At 35.1% G+C, this 21235-nt stretch overlaps 1 protein-coding gene across 1 annotated transcript in view; it reads right to left on the bottom strand.

The window, feature by feature from the left end:
- ROCK1 (Rho associated coiled-coil containing protein kinase 1) overlaps positions 1–21235 on the bottom strand; it is a 151107-nt gene that overhangs the window by 58105 nt on the left and 71767 nt on the right. Inside the window, exons 10-13 of the mRNA XM_057698670.1 lie at positions 14001–14160; positions 10234–10294; positions 6053–6141; positions 3444–3492 (exon numbers count right to left, since the gene is read on the bottom strand). Coding sequence (XP_057554653.1) covers positions 3444–3492; positions 6053–6141; positions 10234–10294; positions 14001–14160 — 359 coding nt within the window. The remainder of the gene's footprint in view (positions 1–3443; positions 3493–6052; positions 6142–10233; positions 10295–14000; positions 14161–21235) is intronic.

The following is a 21235-nucleotide window of genomic DNA, read 5'->3' as shown; positions in this document are numbered from 1 at the left end:
AATCTACTCTGACAGTCTATCTTAATTGCTGCTGCATTTAATTTACATTTAATATAATTACTGATATGTTAGAGTTAAGCCTCCCATTTTGTTTTTGTTTTGTCCAATTTTTTTCTTTCTCGTATTCCTGTAGGTTACTTGAACATTTTTTGGAATTCCATTTGATTTATCTAGTGTTTTTAAGTGTATCTCTTTGTATAATTTTTATCAGTGGCTGCTCTAGGTATTACATTATATTACTGGTGTTGGCATATTACCAGTCTGATTAAAGTATAAAATCGTACCCCCCTTTATACCCATTTATTATTGTCTTAAAAATTTTTTCTCCATACATGGAGAACCACTTTAGACCAACCAAATTAGTTGTAATTTCTGCTTCAACTGTCAAATGTAATATAAAGCACTTAAGAGGAGAAGGAAAGTGTAGTGTGTTTACCCATATGTTTACTCTCTGTTGTTTCTTCTCTCCTGGTATTTCAAGATTTCTTCTTTTATAGTTTCCTTCCTATTTGGAGAATTTCCTTTAGCAACTATTTTAGGGAAGGTGTGCTGGTGGCAATTTCTCTCAGTTTTCCTTCATCTAAGAACATTGTGGTTCTCATCTGGGAAGGATGTTTTCACTGGACACAGAATTCTCAGTTGACAGTTCTTTTTTTCAGCCCTTGAGAAAAGCAGTGCCACTTCCTCCATCCTCCATTGCTTCTGATAAGAAATCTGCTCTCATTTGCATTGTTCTTCCCCTGTAGGTAAGTGTTTTTGCTGTATTAAGACTTCTTCTTTGATGTTAGTTTTCAGAAGCCTATTGTATGTCTTGGTGTGGATATCTTTGGGTTTATCCTTTCTGTGGTTCACTCAGCTTCTTGCAGGTTTATGTCTTTTGTTCACAGGTTCATGCCTTTTCCCAAATTTGTGGAATTTTCAGCCATCATTTCTTCCTGACCCCCTTCTTTCCTCTCCTTCAGCAATTCCAATGACACAATTCAGAACCTTCCTGCTAAGTCCCAGAGGTCACTGAGGCTCTGTCAGTTTTTTCCCCACTGTTATTCAGAGTAGGTAATTTCTACCCTCCTGTCTTCAAGTTCCCAGATTCTTTTCCTCGTATCCTTCACTGTGCTGCTGAACCCATCCACTGAGATTTTTATTTCAGTTATTTTAACTTTTGGTTGGTTCTACTTTACATCTTTTATGTCTTTGTTAAGACTCTCTATTTCTTTGCTAAAACTTACTAATTAAAATTTTTCATCTGTTTCAGGTATGTTTATAGTTGCTCACTGAAATGTATTTATGATGACTCCTCCAAATCTGTGTCAGATAATTCAAACCTGTGTTATCTCAGTGTTGGCATCTGTTTATTGTCTTTTCTCATTCCAGTTGAGATCCGCCTAGTTCTGGTTATGGTGAGTGATTTTCTAATGAAACCTGGACATTTTGGATATTATCTTACAATACTCTGGATCTTTTTAAAGTCTTCTGTTTTAGCACATCTCTTCTGTCACTGTTCTGGTAGGATTAAGGAAGTACTGCCTCATTTCTCTCAAATGGAGGTAGAAATCTAGGTTTTCCACTTGGTCTTTATCGACACAGGATGGGGGAGGAAGTGGGTCCTCATCACTGCTGGGTGGAAATGGGAGTTCTGGCACCCCATTAGGCTTCCAACTGATAACATCACGGCTGAGGGGAGGGTACCTGGTTACTGCCCTCTACATGACCCCCATAGACACTGCAGTAGGGACGGGGGCTCATTTTTTCAGTGTTGAAAGTTTGGACTCTCTACCAGGCCTCTTCTGACACCACCACAACAGGGAACAGGACGGGTGCCTTGTTAATTGCTAGGTGGAATTGGAAAATTAGATTCCCCACATGGTTTTCAATGACACTGTGTGGGGAGGCAGAAAGGCTCATCACTGCCTAGCAGAGATGAAAAGTCCCTCCATTGGACCTTCCTTATCATGGGCTAGAAGTCCAAGCTCCCTACTTAGTTTTTGTTGGTGGGAGTGGGGTTACATTTTTTATGTTGTGTTTGGTGAATGGATCAGTGATTGTGTAAGTTTTCTGATTTGTTAGCCTGCCCCTTTCCTGGTCCTTTGATTAGAGAATGGCTTTTCTTATCTATGCTTGTTGGTGTTCTCAGATTGCTGGTTTTTCCAGCACCCAGTCTGGAATATACACTGCAAAAACAAAAACCCAAAAACCCCAGAGTATTCATTACTGTATTATTTCTGGAGACCCAAGTACTAGCTGGTCTGTCTTCTCTCCACCTTTCAGATAATTTTTACACTTTTTTATATTTAATGTCTAGGCTTTTCAGCTGTACTTAGTGGCAGAAATAGGGGAAAGTACTTTCGCTCCATCTTTCTGGAAGTAGGACTATTCTAATTTTATAATTAAGATCTCCCACTTTACCCTGAATTTGGAATGCTGAATAACTTAAACCTAGCACATTTGCTTTTTATCTGTGTTCAAGAAATGAAACAAAAAGTGGAGGATATGCAAAAAGGATTTCTTAGACACTTAGAGTCAAATATATAGTGCTAGGCTAAGCCCACATTGACTAATGGCCAAGTTGGTAAAATATATACATCTGCCCAGATGACTATATGTATATTACAAATGTAGGGGGGAAAAAACAAAAAAACACAAAAAACCACCACTGACATATGCTGTTCTTTAAGTGAAAATTAAGACAGCACAAAAACCATCAGAAGGATTAAATCTAAAAAGGACAAAGGAAGTAATCAATGAAAGGAAGGACTTCTGAAAGATATTTACAAGGTAACCAAAAGGAATAAAAATGTGCTACATATATGCAAATGAACATCTTTTTTTTTTTTTTTTTGGGCACACGGGCTTAGTTGCTCCGCGGCATGTGGGATCTTCCTGGAGCTGGGATCGAACCCGTGACCTCTGCATTGGCAGGCGGATTCTTAACCACTGCGCCACCTAGGAAGCCTATGCAAATGAACATCTGAATCACAAAATATTTATGCTGTGATAGTAAAAATTTCTTGCTAGGTGACCATGGAAAAAATAAATAATTCTAAAATCCATGTATCTCCCATCTGATCATATGAAATTATGTTAAATTCAGTCCTTTTGAAATTGTATTCTTCCCTCTTTCCTATTTGTCTCTTTCTGCTGTAGTTCCTGATTCCATTTCTGATTTGTTGCTCCTTTCTCACTTTTCAACTATTAAGAACCACTGAACTGAAATTTATGTACTAAAATTTCAACATGGTTCTAGAATAAAACCACACAAAAAAAAACTAAATTATAATCTAATTTCACTTGACCTGCAGTTCCAAAGTGAGGCTTTCATCGTTCTTTGGTCCTGCTCTGTGTTGCAACCTATAAAGTTCAAATGTAATTTTCTCAGAAAAGAAAACAATCTGAAAGAGGGAAAGACTCTCAAAAAGGAAAAAGTCTTATTAGAAAACAAAAAGTACCTCTTCATCCAATTCTTTCATTATCTTGTCAAGTTTTATGTTTGAAGTTCTGTAAAAGCAAAAGCAACAGAGATTAGAAATATATTTACTTTTTATTGCCTGGGGTGAAACACCACATTCCTTACTTTTCCATTTAGCTAAGATTTCTTAACCTTTTTTTTGTGCTGTGGATCCCTTTGGCAGTCAGTCTGCCAAATATTTTGAAAGCATAAAATACACAGGAATAAAAGAAACCAAAATTATACTGAAATACAGTCATAAAGTTTAAAAAAAAAAGTATGATTCACTAATATATGCATTTTATTAATATATTAAACCACAAGATCTAGCAGCAGTAATTTTAAAGTAGTAATGAGCATAAATGGTATTAGAGATAACAACTGCATTCTAAGTAAACAGTTGTGATTGCTATTGATAATAAAAAATTCACAGCTACTGCTAATAACTGGGGATTACTATGTTCATAATTTAAAAAAATGCTGAATTTCAGTTAAAGGTTACAGAAAAGATTCACTTTTCTCACCCAAGTTTAAGGACCTCGAATTCCGTCCATGGATACTTTAGGAGAGGTCTATGGATTCTAGATTAAGGATCCCTGAATTCCCTCATGCAATGCTTGCTACTAAACAAAGATTAACCATTTAACCTTTAATATAAGATTAAGTAAATGAAGGGAAAGGTGATATATATATAAAGCAGTAGATGCACCATTTGGCAACTTGGGCAAAAATATGAGATAAAGTTAAAGAGTATTTTGGGGGCTCTAAACATATTTCTGAGCTTCAAATCTGTATGTGCAATATTTCACATGGCTGTCTTACCAAATACCTCATTCAGCATGTCCAAAGCTGAACTTACCCTCTCCGCCCCCACCCCCACACACAATACCAACCTGCTTCTCCTCTATCGTCCCTAAGTAAAGGACTCCACCTGGGAATCCTCCTTGACTTATCCTCCTCCCTCATTCTCATTTAATTGAATAAATGTTAAATGCTGCCTAATTAACCAGAGTTCTTTTTTAAAAGCAAATTTGACCTTTTGCTTTACTTTTTTTTTAAAGCTCTTTATTGGAATATAATTGCTTTACACTCTTGTACCAGCTTATGAGGTAAATCAAAGTGAATCAGCTGTATTTATACACATATCCCCATATCCCCTCTCTCCAGCGACTCTCCTCCACCCTCCCCGCCCCAGCCCTCCAAGGCATCACCCATCATCGAGTTGATGTCCCTTTGTTATACAGCAACTTCCCACTAGCTATCTATTTTACAGTTGGTAGTGTATATATGTCTATACTACTCTCTCACTTCTTCCCAGCTTCCCCTTCGCCCCCCACCCCCCACAACCCTGTGTCCTCCAATCCATTCTCTGCATCTGCATCCTTATTCTTGTCCTGTCACTGGATTCATCAGTACCATTTTTTTTTTTTTTAAGATTCCGTATATATGAGTTAGCATACAATATTTGTTTTTCTCTTTCTGGCTTACTTCATTCTGTATGACAGACTCTAGGTCTATCCACCTCATTAGATATAGCTCTGTTTCATTCCTTTTTATAGCTGAGTAATATTCCATCGTACATTTTGTTTTACTTTTAAGTTTAATAACTTTTAATGTTTTTTCATCACCCTTAGGATAAATCCCAAATTTCTTAGCTTTTCAAAGACAGAGTCTATTAAGATCTAGACTCTACTGAACTTTCCAGTCTCATATCAGGCCACCCCCCCACCATACACACACACCCATTTTCATATGATTGTTGGCAACTTTGGCCACTCTTATTTCTTCCTTGTACTGATCCCTACCACCACAACTACCATTAATTTGTCACTTGCCTTTTAATTTTTAATTACAGAAACTGCTCAACGTTTATGTAATAATATCTATCCATTTCCTCTCCTTATTTCTATGTTTTATACCTAGAAATTCCTTCCAAATACTGGGTTCAGTTAATTATTTCCTTACATTAAAGTGCTTTTCTAAAAAAAGCTTATATTAGATGCTTAAATATTTAATCTATAAGGAACTGTAGGCAGCAAACAGTTTACTTGTTTCCTCTCCCCCATCACAAAATTGCTAGCTTTTTCAATTCCATTTGTTGAATATTTAATCTGTTTCCTGTTTTCCATTTATTCAATACTATTCACTAACAATATTATTATGAAGTGTTGTTTGTAATTAACAAGTAACAACATTATGCTAGGTTATTTTAAATTATCTTGATCATTTTATATTTTCATAAATATATAGGCTTTTATTACATTTTCACTCACCAGGAAAAAATTCTGAAAAAATACTGCTCTGAGAATCATATTGGAAACTGAGTACACATCAAAAGTTTAGTGAATTTTAATCTTCAACAACATTTACATTTTAGAAAGCATCTTATTTAACATAAACTAATTTTCCCTTTCTATCAGCTAATTAAAATGGAAGAGAAAATCAATAAACCAGGCAATAAGTGAATATTCTTCACTGGATATATATCAGTAGCAATCTTTATATCTCCACCTTACTTCCATCTACTTTCAAGGGTTTATAGAGTACAAGCTTTAAAATAAGCATTTGCTATACAACTTTTAATGTGAAAAACATAAAATATATTCTCACCTGCACTTCTGCTCCATTTCATCTTTTAATTGCATTTCATTATGCAACTGTTCTTCCAGCTTATAAATTGTTTTTTGCAAATTTTCCTGCTTTAATTAAAAACAAAAAAACTCATTCTACTAAGAATATTCATAGAGAATTTTAAATAGCAAGTTTATGTTACCATTTTACACCTGTTTACAAGGGAATTATCTGATCCAATCTTACCTTTTTCCTTTCCATCTGAAATTGTTATTATTAATTTAACAAGCATTTTTTCCCAACACCTACTGATATGTCAGGTGCTGTGGTAGGCATTAGTAATACAAAAATTAAGAAGATTTGGTCCCTGTTCTCATAAAGATAATAGTTAAATAGTGGGGCACAGGGGAATAGGAGGGTGAAAAGAACCTATAATACCCAAAGACATATACACAAAATATTATAATATAATGTGGTAGGTATAATAAAATTATATATAAGGTGTACTGAAGAAGAGAAGTAATCTAATTCTACCAGGAAGATGGAATGTTTGACATAAGACCTATAAGAAGAGAGGTATTTACCAAGCAGAGGAAGTGAAAGAAGGAATGCATTTTAGCTAAAAACTGAATGAGTCCAAAAGTAGAGACAAAGAAAACATGATTGGAAAATGGGAAGAAATCAAGTCTAGGCAGAGCACAGAACATAACAGGGAAAACGAATCACATAAAATCTGAAAGGGCGGGTGGGCCTATGAACCTCATATGCAGAAAAGGAGTTGGGCACTTTAACCTATTAACACTTTAAAAGGGGAAATGACAGAGTAATGGCATTTTAGAAACATCACCTCAGTAATAATAAGGTGAATAGACTAGAGAGCAGAGAAACTCTAGACAAAGCAACCAATTAATAGACAATTCAGGCAAAAAGACTATACAGGTCTGACATAAGGCAGAAGCTATAGAAATGAAGAGGAAATGGATAACTGTCAGTCAGAAGGCAGACTTTATAACTCAGTAACTGATTAGAAATAAGAACAGAGTAGCATTAAAAAAGATGGGTGACACAAAAAATTGCTGGGGAGGGGATGGAGCGAGGAGAAGAATGGATTTGGCTTTGGCCTAGCTTAAGGTGTCTGAAAGATGTGCAGGAAGAGAAGCCCAGTCAGAGAGAGAAAAAAGATTCAGGTCTGGAGCTCAGAGGAGCAAGCTGGACACGCATGACATTAACTAAGCAGAGAGCCAAGATCAGAACTACACTGAGAGTGACCTTCCTGGTGGCGCAGTGGTTAACAATCCTCCTGCCAATGCAGGGAACATGGGTTTGAGCCCTGGCCTGGGAGGATCCCACACACCACAGAGCAACTAAGCCCATGCACCACAACTGCTGAGCCTGCGCTCTAGAGCCCATGAGCCACAACTACTGAGCCAGTGTGCCACAACTACTGAAGCCTGCATGCCTAAAGCCCACGCTCCGCAACAAGAGAAGCCACCACAATGAGAAGCCCACGCACCACAACGAAGAGTGACCCTCACTCGCTGCAAGTAGAGAAAGCCTGTGCACAGCAACGAAGACCCAATGCAGCCAAAAAATTAATAAAGTTCTCTTTAAAAAAAAGTAAGTTGCATTAAAAAAAAAAAAAGAACTACCCTGAGAAACATTTAATAATTAAGGGGCGGAGGAGGAGGAGATCACTCAAAGAGGACTGAAAATAAAATCCAGAGGCAGAAAGAGAAAAAGAAGGAAATAATGAGAACATGAACGTTCTGAAAGTTCCAAGGAGGATGGATAGGTCAGTGTCAAAGACAGCAAAAAAGAAAAAAAAGATATGGGATGAAAAATATTCAACATTTAGCAACTGCAAAGCTGTTCACTAGCATCTCTGCTAGAAGGCTTTCACGGAAAAGTTGAAAACTAAATTAGCTGATTTTTGTACTTAGTTGTAGGTTAACAGAAATAGTAGGCACACAAGTGTTTTCTTCTTCCCCTGTGGTCTTAACCACAGCAAAGATAAAAGCCACTGACAGAACCGTCTGACAATCACCACTGAACAAGACCAGCTCAAAGAAAACAGGATTCCACTGAATTATTTTTTAAGTCCTAATGTACCTATAAACTTACAGTTATGTAATACAGTGAGAGTAGGGTTACAGCAGCTCCTTATTTTCACCATCTCCAGGTCAAATGTGCTTTAATTTTGAAGATTTTTGAGCCCCTATTAGCTATATAATTTGGCAAATAGCTCTACTGGGATGAGAATTTAAAAGAGAAAAGTGTCCATAACACAGCTAACAGGTACTCACATAGTTCATCCCCCTTTTTCTCACTTTCCCTTCCCACTGCATGTTCTCTCACATTTAAGAGTAAATATATGGAGGAGAAAGAGAAGAATTCTATCAGCTTTTACAAATGGTTGTTGCCTACTCATCTTAGTTACAAATATGGAGGTTACAGCACACAAAGGGCTCAAAGAATGCTCTAAGGATGGCCAGGTAATTATTGCCGGTATATTTAAGAAAAGTCCTGGTTAACCCAAAAGGACCTTCCCAATGTAAGCAAGTAAAAAAATTTTTAATCCTCAGTCTCATGAACATGACCCATTCTTTTTTTTTTTTTAATAAATTTATTTATTTATTTTATTGGCTGTGTTGGGTCTTTTTTTGCTGTGCATGGCCTTTCTTTTTAGTTGCGCTGAGTGGGGGCTACTCTTCATTGTGGTGCGTGGGCTCCTCATTGCCGTGACTCCTCTTGCCGCAGAGCACGGGCTCTAGGCGAGTGGGCTTCAGTAGCTGCAGCACATGGGCTCAACAGTTGTGGCTCACAGGCTCTAAAGTGCAGGCTCAATAGTTGTGGCGCACGGGCTTAGTTGCTGTGCGGCATGTGGGATCTTCCCGGAGCAGGGATCGAACCCGTGTCCCCTGCATTGGCAGGCGGATTCTCAACCACTGTGCCACCTAGGAAGCCCCGAACATGACCTACTCTAACAATAAAAAGAACTCATGTCTCTAATATTTACTTCCTACAGTAATGCACTTTTCAGTGGTCCAATTAGACGGTGCCCACTGTACTGGTTTTTGTCCATTTGCCACCTCTCCCTTTCAGCCTTGAAGATCCATCCTCTGCCCTTTTTGGTCCTGAAATTTACAGACTGCATTACCTGGGCTGTTGTCCTATATTTTTAGGGTTGGTTTCAGCCTACAGAAGACACCAGTCAGAAATCAGTTGAGAGAAATGAAATATCCATTCTCCTCACACTCTTCCTGCCTTACTGTGGCTCTGGCAGCAGTATGTGTTCTATGCTCCTCTTTCATGATTCTATGCATTCTCTCTGAGCTGTGGTAACAAGATTTGTCTCTCCTTGTCCCTTCAGACTGGCCTCCCATTGCTGTCAATCAATGGATGCTTTAGCTCCCTTTATTTATTGCTCCCCTTGAACCTGCTTATAGCACCATTAATAGTCCCTTCATTAAACTCTCTTCACTAAATGGATAAACAAACAAAATGTGGTATATACATACAGTAGACTATATTAAGCCCTAAAAAGGAATGAAATTCTGATAGATGCTACAACATGCTTGAGCCTTAAGGACATTAAGTAAAATAAGCCAATCACAAAAAGTCAAATATTGTAGGATTTCACTTACATAAGGTATCTGGAATAATCAAATTCATAGAGACAGAAAGTAAGGACAGTAGTTACTAGGAGCTGGAGGGAGAGTGGAATGCAGACTTTAATGGGTACAAAGTTTTAGTCTGGGATGAAGAAAAAGTTCTGGAAATGATAGTGGTGATGACTGCATAACAATGTGATGGTGCTTAAATGTCACTGAACCATACACTTAAAAATGATAAAATGGTAAATTTTGTGTTATGTAAATTTTATCACACACAAAAAAACTCTCATTTAAATCTTCTGAATGTGCCATCTGTTTCCTTGTCAAGACCCTTACTGATACAATGATTTACTATAAATTCCTAATTCCAAAGATTAAAAAGACCACCTCTGTCAATCTGTGCAGCATTGTATAGTTTACTAACTGTCATTTGATTTTCCGGCAAGAAATCAAACAGGTGAGGAGATAGTAGGTAAAAAGTGCTATAAAAATTTAAGATCACTATCTACATATTCAGAAGCAATACATGTTTACTTAGTATTATGCATACAAAACACATTATCCACAAAACAACTTTTAAAAAAATAACAATAAGAAAACACCTACCAAGCTTTTATCCACATTAGAGCTAGTTTTGTTTTCATTAGGATTTGCTGAAGATAAGTATCTGGGAGGAAAAAAGTTTTAAAAAGAAAACAAGAACTCTTTAATATCTAGTAACAACTAGTAACAAATACTACATGCCTATCTTTTGTACTTGCTCTGCTTTTAAAAATTGAGCACAGGTTCTTAATTCTTTATTTTAGAAACATAACACAGAAATGACACACATATTAAATAAACCCCCCAGTTAGGTCTGAAGCAGCACTTTGTAATCAAATACCTTAATATTCTTGCAGCAAAATATATGAATATTCATACCAAAGAGAATAAATAAAAACCATAAAACAGTCTCAAGTTAGTTCAGATTAGGTTTTTGGCCATGAGAGCAGGTTATGGCAGGTTTTGCCACCAAACAAATAACTAAAAAAAACTTTGTTTTTAGAGCTTTTTGGATTTAGAATTAGGGATAAGGAATTGTTGACATCTACAGACATGTGCATAATTCCTCTCCACTGCCCCCAATTATCCTCTAGTCAAGAGTGTTACTGCCGGGAAGTTCCCTGGCAGTCCAGTGGTTAGGATTCAGCGCTTTCACTGCTTTGGCCCAGGTTCAATCCCTGATTGGGGAACTGAGATCCTGTTAACCGCATGGCAAGGCCAAAAAAAAAGAGGAATGATATTGCTTTTCTGGGCAAAAAAGTTAAGAGTTTTTGTGCAAGTGGTTGAAATAACAGAACCAAAGTTCTGAAGATGTCCTGCTAATCTTCTGTGACTCTAAGCCTTGCAAGGTTTGTTAAATTCAATATAAACTTAGAATTACAAATATATTAGTGATCTTCAGAGGTCATCTTTAGATATCTTATAAGATTACCAAACAGATATAAATAGATCATATAAAAAATTTTTCTACACTATCAAATGTTAGGTAAAGGTAAGATACTTCTGCTACTTCCTTCACTATCCTGCAACTACCACTATTACTACATCCACATCACCACCACTACAGTCACCATCTTGGTTAACCATTAGAGCTCCCTCAAAAAGAGATCAAATAACTACAGTATACTTCACAGCTGTTACTGGGCAGTTGTTAACACATTAGATATTAATTCATAGTGAAAAACAGAAGATAATCAAGTGTCCTTTAATTACCATTAAACATATATAGCAGTGCTTTACAAGAAACAGCAGGAAATATGTCACGTCCCATGTTTTCTTGGAAAATTATTCAGACCAACTAGAGAATCAAATATTCAGAAGACAATAACAAGGGCTATGTAGCAGGTCTGTAGAGAAAAGATCCCATATAACAAACAACAACTTCTAGATATAATACAATTTAATTCCATTGACTATAAAATGTCACAGAAATTCAGCGTGAGATTCTGCATTATGTGATGTAAATAAACGCATATAGCAACACCAGCAGAATCTGAATGAGATAGATCAGACTACTTGATCTCTAATTTATCTTCTAAATACAATATGCTATAGAAGTAAAGTCGATGTTTAGCCTTCTGCAAAGTTAGTAACATAAAGTTCTCTGAATGCAGCACCAGAAATTTAAGGATACCAATGTACATGTCCATTCATTCCTCCATTTCTCATCTTTTTTTTTTCCTTTCGAGGTTCTTTTTCATATTATATTGTTGCTTTTATATAGAAGGTGGTCATGTAGGTAAACTTTTTATGAAGGTAGTGTTAGATTTAGGAATACAGCTAAAAGTTTAAGGTTGTTTTTAAAATGCTTATAATTCAGCTATACTTCAACAATAAAGATCTCTATCCTTGTATGTTTGGATTTCAGAAGTAAGAATTTCAGAAGTTTTTAATTTCATGCAATTCTTACATATTACATATTAATATTTTGCTGATTCTTTCTTTAGTAAGAGCAACCATACCTTCAACCAAACATGTAAAAAGCAATTACTAAACAACATTATATTACTCAATAAGGTAGTGATATTTAAGAACAGAGTACAATTTCTACTTTTAAGAAACTTAGAAATTAGTTTGGGATATAAAACATGAATACAAGGAAAAATCACAGAACATAATCTATTATATGACAATGTGTCAATAGTACAAATAGTATGTATATAATGCTTATTTAATTCAAGATTACCTTTGTGTACAAAAAGTAATTAGTTTTGTGTAGAAAAAGTAATTAACTACTGGACTCTACTATAGAAAATCCAAAAACACTAGGGGGAGGGATGTTTATATCAACATCTTGAGTGTTTCAGAAACCAAGTCAGAGAATAAGTGATAAAAATATAAAATTTAAAAAAAAGAGAGAAAAAAAAGAAAGGATACAGCAGCAAACACCACTTTGAAGGTTCTCTGTGTATTTTAATATAAAATAGCTCCAATATTATACTCATGGAATATTAGGAAGGGAAGAAGGATTAAAATATTGTTCTCTTACAGGGGTCAAAACTCAAGTCCTACCTACTTGATTGGTGATACAACAAAAGTACTCTAACATCAAAAGAACAAAATTATTGCCTGACAGTTGATTATTGGATAAATTTCATAAAGCAAGACTAAAGTTAATTCCTGTTTTCTAAACTTGACCTGAATTAACCTCTTACAAAAAGTTTTGACTAAAATGATATGATGCTTCACTTTCAAAGGTTAGCTATAATAACCTCAAATTTAATCATTACTCCAAGCAATTCTAATATCTAATACCATTCTAATGGAGTATAATTTGATTAGAAGTATATATTTTAGAATAAATTTATCAAGCAGATTTAACACACCCAGTTAATGTTGCCATATAGTTCACTTTTATATATTGGTATAGCATTTTGTTTAAGATTTCTATCATGTAGTACCTGCCAACCTACGTTGTACAACTTATCCATTTCCTCACTAGGATACGAACATCTCAAGAGAAGATAGTGTATCTTATTAATCCTTCTCCCGGCAACTTGGTGCTTACTATATACCTGACAAAAAGTAGGTTGTCAAACATGTCTGTTGAATGAATAAATGCATGCCCAGCATACAAAAATAACATTAAATGTTTAACTTGTATCTGAAGTCCATTAGAAAAGACTAAAACTAACATTAGCTCATACTAATGATAATAATAACTAACACTGAGTGCTTATTCCATGCAAAGCACTGTTCTAAGTGTTTTGCTGTGTTTTCGTTTACTTTAACTCTTACAACAACTCTGAGACATGTATTGTTATTATTATTATCCCCGCCATCCCTATTTTTGAGGAAATGGAGGCATAAAAAATGAAAGTTAGTTGCCCAAGGTCACAAGGTCTTAAATGATATAAAACATGGTAAATTCACTTAGTAGTTTTAGGGAGGAATCAATTTCTGAAGAATTAAAAATTATAGGCCTTTTGTAACGTCAATATAGTGATGATACTGCTAGAAAACTATATATTGTTCCAAACTATGATAAAACCAGAACTCTTTAGATGACACGATTAATCAAAATATCAATCAGTATTAATAGAATCTCTTGACCTATTAATTGTTGTAACTTGAAGATATATAGGGTATCATTCAGCAAAGAATTTCTGGAAAACAATATCCTGAGCATGGATGAGTTTGAAAGATATTCAATATGAAAGACTAGAAATATCATGCATTGTTGAAAAGTGGCATATTAATATCTCTCTTTATACACCACTAAATCTACTTTAAATGTCCTTAAAGTGATTTCTAGATATCCCTACTAAGAAAATAATATGACTACAACAAAGTCAGTACCTACCCCAAAAGTCAATGTGTAGCATACTTACCTACGATTGCTATAGTATGTAAATCCTACAAAAGGGAGTTGATTGCCAACAAAAGCTTTAGGTATAGGGAATGTTTCTTCATCTCCTTTATCTTCTTCCAAGTCATCAAAGTTACTTGTGTCAATGTCACTACTTAAATCAGGTACAACTGGCGCTACAGCTAAAAACAGAAACAAAATTAGTTCACTTCAAATTTAATACAAAGTGAAAAAATGATTCTGTACCAAGTACTAATGATTTCCTACATACAAATAATTTGTGAACCACAAATTCCAAATGGGTTGAATCTATTACAGTAAGCTTTATTAGGATTATTAATCAACAGGTATTGATCATTAATTATGTAATTCATGAACCAACTATCTTCCAAGCCATCTATAATTATCATCTATACTTTAATTTGAATATTACAAGTCAAGTATTGTTAAGGTTTGTTTTAAAATATAATGTACTATATAACACATGCAAAAGCATTTAGGGCTACAGAAAAGACTTTTCAGAAATTATATAGCATAATAAATTGTACTCAGAGTTGATTAGTTTCAAAAGCAGTATTTTGCTTGTTAATCTGCTCTACAGCAAACTAGAAATCAAAGTTACTTCTTAGCAGTCTGGGGTATAATTAATAATTTGTTACTGAAATAGTTTTACTCATCTAGAGTCTAGATGATCAGTATTCCCCTCCCTCTGACTCAATATCTCTATAAGAGCAGTTCTTTTTTTTTAATTGAAGTTGTTTTACAATACTGTACTTATTTCAGGTGTATAGCTAAGTGATTCAGTTATATGTGTGTGTGTATATGTATACACATACATATATGTGTATGTGTGTGCATGGTTTTTTCAGATTTCTTTCCATTATAGGTTATTACAAGATACTGAAAGCATTTTTAATTACATTTTCAGACTAGTTACCTTCCTTGAATTAAATGATTACGGGACAACTCAGTGCAGTATTTACGAAATGGCTGTTAGGAAAAAAGGGCAGGTATAGAAAATCTGAACACAGAATCAGCAAGACCCACATATATTTAATAACATAAAACTGTATGTGGCAATGCAAATCTTCATGACACAGAAGAAAATACCACATGAAACTAGTGCTACTAATATCTTCTTTTGGAGCTTAAATATGCTACTGAAAGTACATCTAAAAATAAATTTCAGGAAAAACGGTTTTTAAAGATACAGGAGTATAATAAAACATCACCGAAATATTCAATAATTATTTTAGATACAATGATCTCATGTTCCTTTAGAGAAAAAGATGAAGAAGAGTAAACAAAAAAATAACTGACCTGGTTTTACAATCTTAATTTTTCACATAAAGGAATCATTCTATTGAATCATCTGGGTATTCTAGGCAAGAAATAACTATTGTGGTGCATCTCAGATACAGTGAACGATCAGATAAATTTGGGAATGAAACAACATATTTAACCAAAAGAAGCTGTGGTACTAACAGCGAATGAGAAAAGAGCACTTCCACCATTTTCTTTCCTTAATGGCCAAAAGAACTGCCCGACTAGATGATGCTAGCTTCCTTATAGCAGTTGTATCATTTGTAAAATGGGAGAAAAAGATTGTCACTCCTTGTGAAGTACATGGTCCTGGCACAAATTTTACCTTAAAACAGTGGTTCTCAATCACGGACAATTTTGGCCCCTTGGGGATATTCAACAATGTCTGAATATGTCAAAAATGTCTGTGTACATTATTTTGTTGTCACAATTGGGGGAGGGATGCTACTGACATCTGGTGGATAGACACCAGGGATGCTGCTAAACATTCTACAACGTTCAGGATAACTGACACCAGAAAGATTTCTCAGGTCTAGTGTTGAGGCTGAGAAATCCTACTTTATAAGACAGATTTTAAAAGAAAACAGAGCAAATTTTGGTGCATTTTTCTCTTGCTGTTTCAGATGGACCTAGTCTTTTTACAGATGACATACTGTTTTAGACTAATTTTAAAATGAAACAAATTCGATCTGCTTAAATACTGAGATACAAGTATGGGAAATCCTGGGGAAATTATAAAAGTAATTATTTCTGCTTCTAAATTAAGATCTTCAGCCTTTACATAATACCATATAATCATGCCAGAACTAATAAATAATAATAAGATAAAATGAAGGATAAATTTAGCTTTACTGAGTTACCATCAATATATGGTGTTCCATTTATAAAAATTTACCTTTCAATAAATAACTAGTAATATAGGAATCATGTTCCATAAAAAAGAATCCAGCTGATGTAACCAAAATGGCAGAGTAGGGAGCTCTAAGAAGCTGCCCCTCAACTGAAGTAACTAACCATTAAGCTCACAAAACTATCAGAAGCAACTTTTCTGGAACTCTGAAATCTAAGAAAAAACTTACAACAAGCAAGGCAATGTTTAATGAAGAAAGAGGCTGCTAAATTGTGGCATTTAAGGAGATGTTTGTCACTGGCTGATGGCTGAGATAATGGAAAAGGGACTTAAGTGAGCACACACAAGGAACACAGACTTTATAAAAATAGCTTGAAAAAGTCACTAAACCAATGGGTGACTAGAGCCCACCTACAAGGAACAATACAAACCCTAAAAGGAGGGAATTCTGATTTCCAGAGTCACCACATTACAGTGTTCACAATGATTAGTTTACAACAAAAAAACAGCAAAGCATGTAAAAAAACAGGAAAAGTAGTATGGCCCACTTACAGGGAATAAAGAAAACAACAGAAAACTTCACTGGGGAAACCCAAACATTGGTTTTACTAAACAAAGACTTTAAATAAATGTCTTAAATGTGCTCAAAGAGCTAAAAGAAACCAGGAGTATGATACCTTAACAAACAGAATATATTAATAAAAAGAAAAAAGAACCAAATGTAAATTCTGGCACTGAAACACACAAAAGTTGAAACTAAAAATGCACTAGAAAGGTCCAACAACAGATTTGAGCAGGCAGAATAACCAGTGAACTCAAAGATAGGAAAACTGAAATTATTAAGTATGAGGAGCAAAAAGAAGTGAATGGAGCCTAAGGGAATTCTGGGACACCATAGAGTGGAACAACATACACATTACAGGAGTCCCAGGAAAGGAGAAAAAGGGGAAGAATATTTAAAGAAATAATCGCTGAAAACGATCTAAATTTAATGGAATACATTAATCTACACATCCAAGAAGCTAAATGAACTCCAAGTAAGAACTCAGATCCACATAAGGACACATTATACTAAACTTTCAAAAGACAAACACAGAGGATATTGAAAGCAACAACAAAGAAGCAACTCATCACATACAAGGGATCCTCAGTAAGATTAACAGCCAATTTCTAAGCAGAAACCTTTAAGGCCAGAATGTAGTGGAATGACATTTAAAGTGCTGGTGGAATTTCCTGGCGGTCCAGTGGTTAGGGCGTCATGCTTCCACTGCAAGGGGCACAGGTTTGATCCCTGATTGGGGAACTAGGACCTGCATGCTGCGCGGCACGGCCAAAAAAATAATAATAATAAAGTGCAGAAAGAAAACAACTCTCAACTAAGAATTCTATAACTGGCAAAATTATTCTTCAAAATTGAAGGAGAAATTAAGAGATCCTCAGGTGGACTTCCTAGGTGGCACAGTGGTAAAGAATCCACCTGACAATGCAGGGGACACGGGTTTGAGCCCTGCTGTGGGAAGATTCCACATGCCACGGAGCAACTAAGCCCGTGCGCCACAACTATTGAGCCTGTGCTCTAGAGCCCGTGAGCCACAACTACTGAGCCCATGTGCCGCAACTATTGAAGCCCACGCGCCTAGGGCCTGTGCTCCACAAAAGAAGCCACTACAGTGAGAAGACTGCGCACCACAACGAAGAGTAGCCCCCGCTCGCAACAACTAGAGAAAGCCCGTGTGCAGCAATGAAGACCCAACACAGCCAATAAATAAATTAAATAAATAAATAAATAAATAAATAAATAAATAAATAAATAAATAAATAAAAAAGAGATCCCCAGGTAAAGAAAAGCTGAGAGTTTGCTGCTAGTAAACCTGTCCTATAAGAAATGTTTTTAAAGGGAGTCTTCCAGGTTGAAATGAAAGGATACTAGACACCACCTTTAAGCCTTATGAAGAAATAAAGAATACCAGTAAAGATAACTACATAGGTAAATGTAAAAATCAACTTTACTGAAATTTTGTTTTGTAACTCTACTCCCCCCCACATATGATTTAAAAAACAAATGCACAAAACAATTATAAATCTATGTTAATAAGAACACAATATATAAAGATGTAATCTGTGGCAATAACAACTAAAGGGAGGGAATGGATTTGTATAGGAGCAATTTTTATTGCTACTGACAGTAAATTGTATCAGTTTGACATCAACTTAGGGTGTTAAATGTAATGCCTAGGGTAGTCACTATAAGAAAATGACTAAATAATATGCAAAAAAAAGAAATGAAGAGGGAATCAAAACAGCAAACCAGAAAGGTAATCTATTAAACAAAAGAAGGCAATAATATAATTGAGGAACAAAAAGGAAAAATAAGACACAGAAACCAAACAGGGCAATGATAGAAGTCTTTCTATACAGTATTCACTTTAAATTTAAATGAATTAAACTCACCAATTAAAAGGTAGACACTGGAAAAATGGATTAAAAATTGATCCAATTATATGTGCTGTATGGAGACTCACTTTAGATTCACAGACATCCCTGTGCTATACAGTAGGTCCTTGTTGGTTATCTATTTTATATGTAGTAGTGTGTATTATTAATTCCAACTCCTAATTTATTCCTCCCCTTCTTTCCCCTTTGGTAGCCATAAGTTTGTTTTCTATACCTGTGGGTTTATTTCTGTTTTATATATATCTTCATTTGTATCATTTTTAATTTTTAGATTCCACATACAAGCGATATCGTATGATATTTGCTTTTGTCTGGCTTACTTCACTTAGTATGATAATCTCTAGGTCCATCCATATTGCTGCAAAAGGCATTATCTCATTCTTTTTTCTGGCTGAGTAGTATTCCATTGTATATATGCACCCCATCTTCTTTATCCATTCATCTGTCGATGGATATTTAGGTTGCTTCCATGCCTTGGCTATTGTAAATGGTGTTGCAATGGACACTGGGGTGCATGTATCTTTTTGAATCAGAGTTTTTCCTGGATATATGCCTAGGAGTGGGATTGCTGGGATCATATGGTAGCTCTATTTTTACTTTTTAAGGAACCTCCATACTATTCTTCATAGTGGCTGCACCAATTTACATTCCCATCAACAGTGTATGTAGGAGGGTTCCTTTTTCTCCACACCCTCTCCAGCATTTATTATTTGCAGGCTTTTTTTGATGTCCATTCTGACTGGTGTGAGGTGAAGACATTGCACATTGATGATACTGATAAAATGGTCAATTCATCAAGAAGATACAACAATGATAAACATATATCCAACAACACAGCTCCAAATACACACACACACACACACACACACACACACGACATAAAAGAAACAGTTCTAATAGAGTCTTCAATAATCCACTTTCAATAGTGGACAAAAAAAATCTAAAGAGAAAATGAATTTAAAAAATGGAGGACTTGAATAACACCATAAACCAAATAGATACAACAGATATACAAAGCACAATCTAAGACCAACAGCAGAATACACATTTTTCTCAAGTGCATATGGGACTTCTCCAGGACAGACCATATGTTAGTTCAAAAGAAAACAATAAATTTAAAGAGACTGAAATTCTACAAAGTATTTTCTCCAACCACAATGGAATGAAACAAGAAGTCAATAAGAGGAGGAAAATCCAAAGTTTCACAAATATGTGGAAAATTAAACAATGTTCTCTTAAACAATGAGTCAAAGAAGAAATCAAAAAAGAGACTACAGAAAATGCTTTGAGATGAATGAAAATGAAAACAACATACCAAAACTTATGGGATTTAGTGAAAGCACTATTTAGGGGGAAACTTTAGCTGTAAATGTCTATATTACAAAAAAAGAAAGATCTCAAATCAACAACCCAGACTGACACCCTAAGAAACTAGAAAAAGAAGAGCCAACCAAGCCCGAAGCTAGAGGAAGGAAAAAAATAATAAAGATTAAAATGCAGGTAAGCAAAATATATAATAGCAAATTAACAGTGAAAATTAACAAATAATTGGTTCTTTAAAAAGATGAATCAAATTAGCAAATCTTTTACTAAACTAAGAAAAAAAGAGAAGAGACATGAATAACTAAAATCAGAAATGAAAGTGGGGATATAACTACCAACCTTCTACAAATAAAAAGGATACAATTAAAAATTACGAACAATTGTACACCAACTATATTAGATAATCTAGATAAAACGACAAATTCCTAGAAGCACGCAAACTACCAGAACTTACTTGAAAAAGAAAATTTGAATAGATTTAATCTATTCAATAACCTACTCAAAATTTGAATAAGAGATTTAATCAACAATAAAAAATTTACCAACAAAGAAAAAAGTCCAAGACAAGACGATTTCACAACTGAATTCTACCAAACATATAAAGAAGAATTTATGCCAATCCTCAAAATCTTACAAAAAACAGAAGAGGACAAAACATTTCCTAATTCATCCAATGAGGGCAGAATTACTCTGACACCAAAGCCAACCAAGATACCACAAGGAAAAAAAAAAAAATCACAAACCAGTATCTCCAGATGCAAAAACCTTCAATAAAATACTAGCAAATTGAATGTAGCAGCACATTAAAAGGGTTATAAACTATGATTAAGTGGGATATATTCCAGAATGGCTCATCACATGAAAGTCAATCAGCATAATACATCACATTAACAAAATGAAGGAAAGAACCCCACATGATCATTTCAAATAACACAGAAATGGTGTTTTACAAGATCCAACACCCTTTCATGATAAAAAAACAATCAACATGGCTTAGAAGAGAACTTCCTCAACATAATAAAGGGTATTAATGAAAAACCCACAGCCAACATCATACACAATGTGGAAAGACTGAAAGCTTTCCCCCTATGATCAGGAACAAGACAAGGAAGAATGCTCAATTTCACTACTGCTATTTAACAATGTACTGGAAGTTATAATCAGAGCAAATAGGCAAGAAAATAAAATAAAAGGCAGTCAAATTGGAAACACATTCAATGTAATTGTTATAAAAATTCCACTATTCTTTTCTGCAGGAACGGAAAAACCCATTCTGAAGTTCGTATGGAATCTCAAGGGATCCCAAA

Source organism: Hippopotamus amphibius, chromosome 11 (genome assembly GCF_030028045.1).
Source record: "Hippopotamus amphibius kiboko isolate mHipAmp2 chromosome 11, mHipAmp2.hap2, whole genome shotgun sequence".
Taxonomy (NCBI): Eukaryota; Metazoa; Chordata; class Mammalia; order Artiodactyla; family Hippopotamidae; genus Hippopotamus; species Hippopotamus amphibius.
This window is presented reverse-complemented; position numbering and strand designations above follow the sequence as displayed.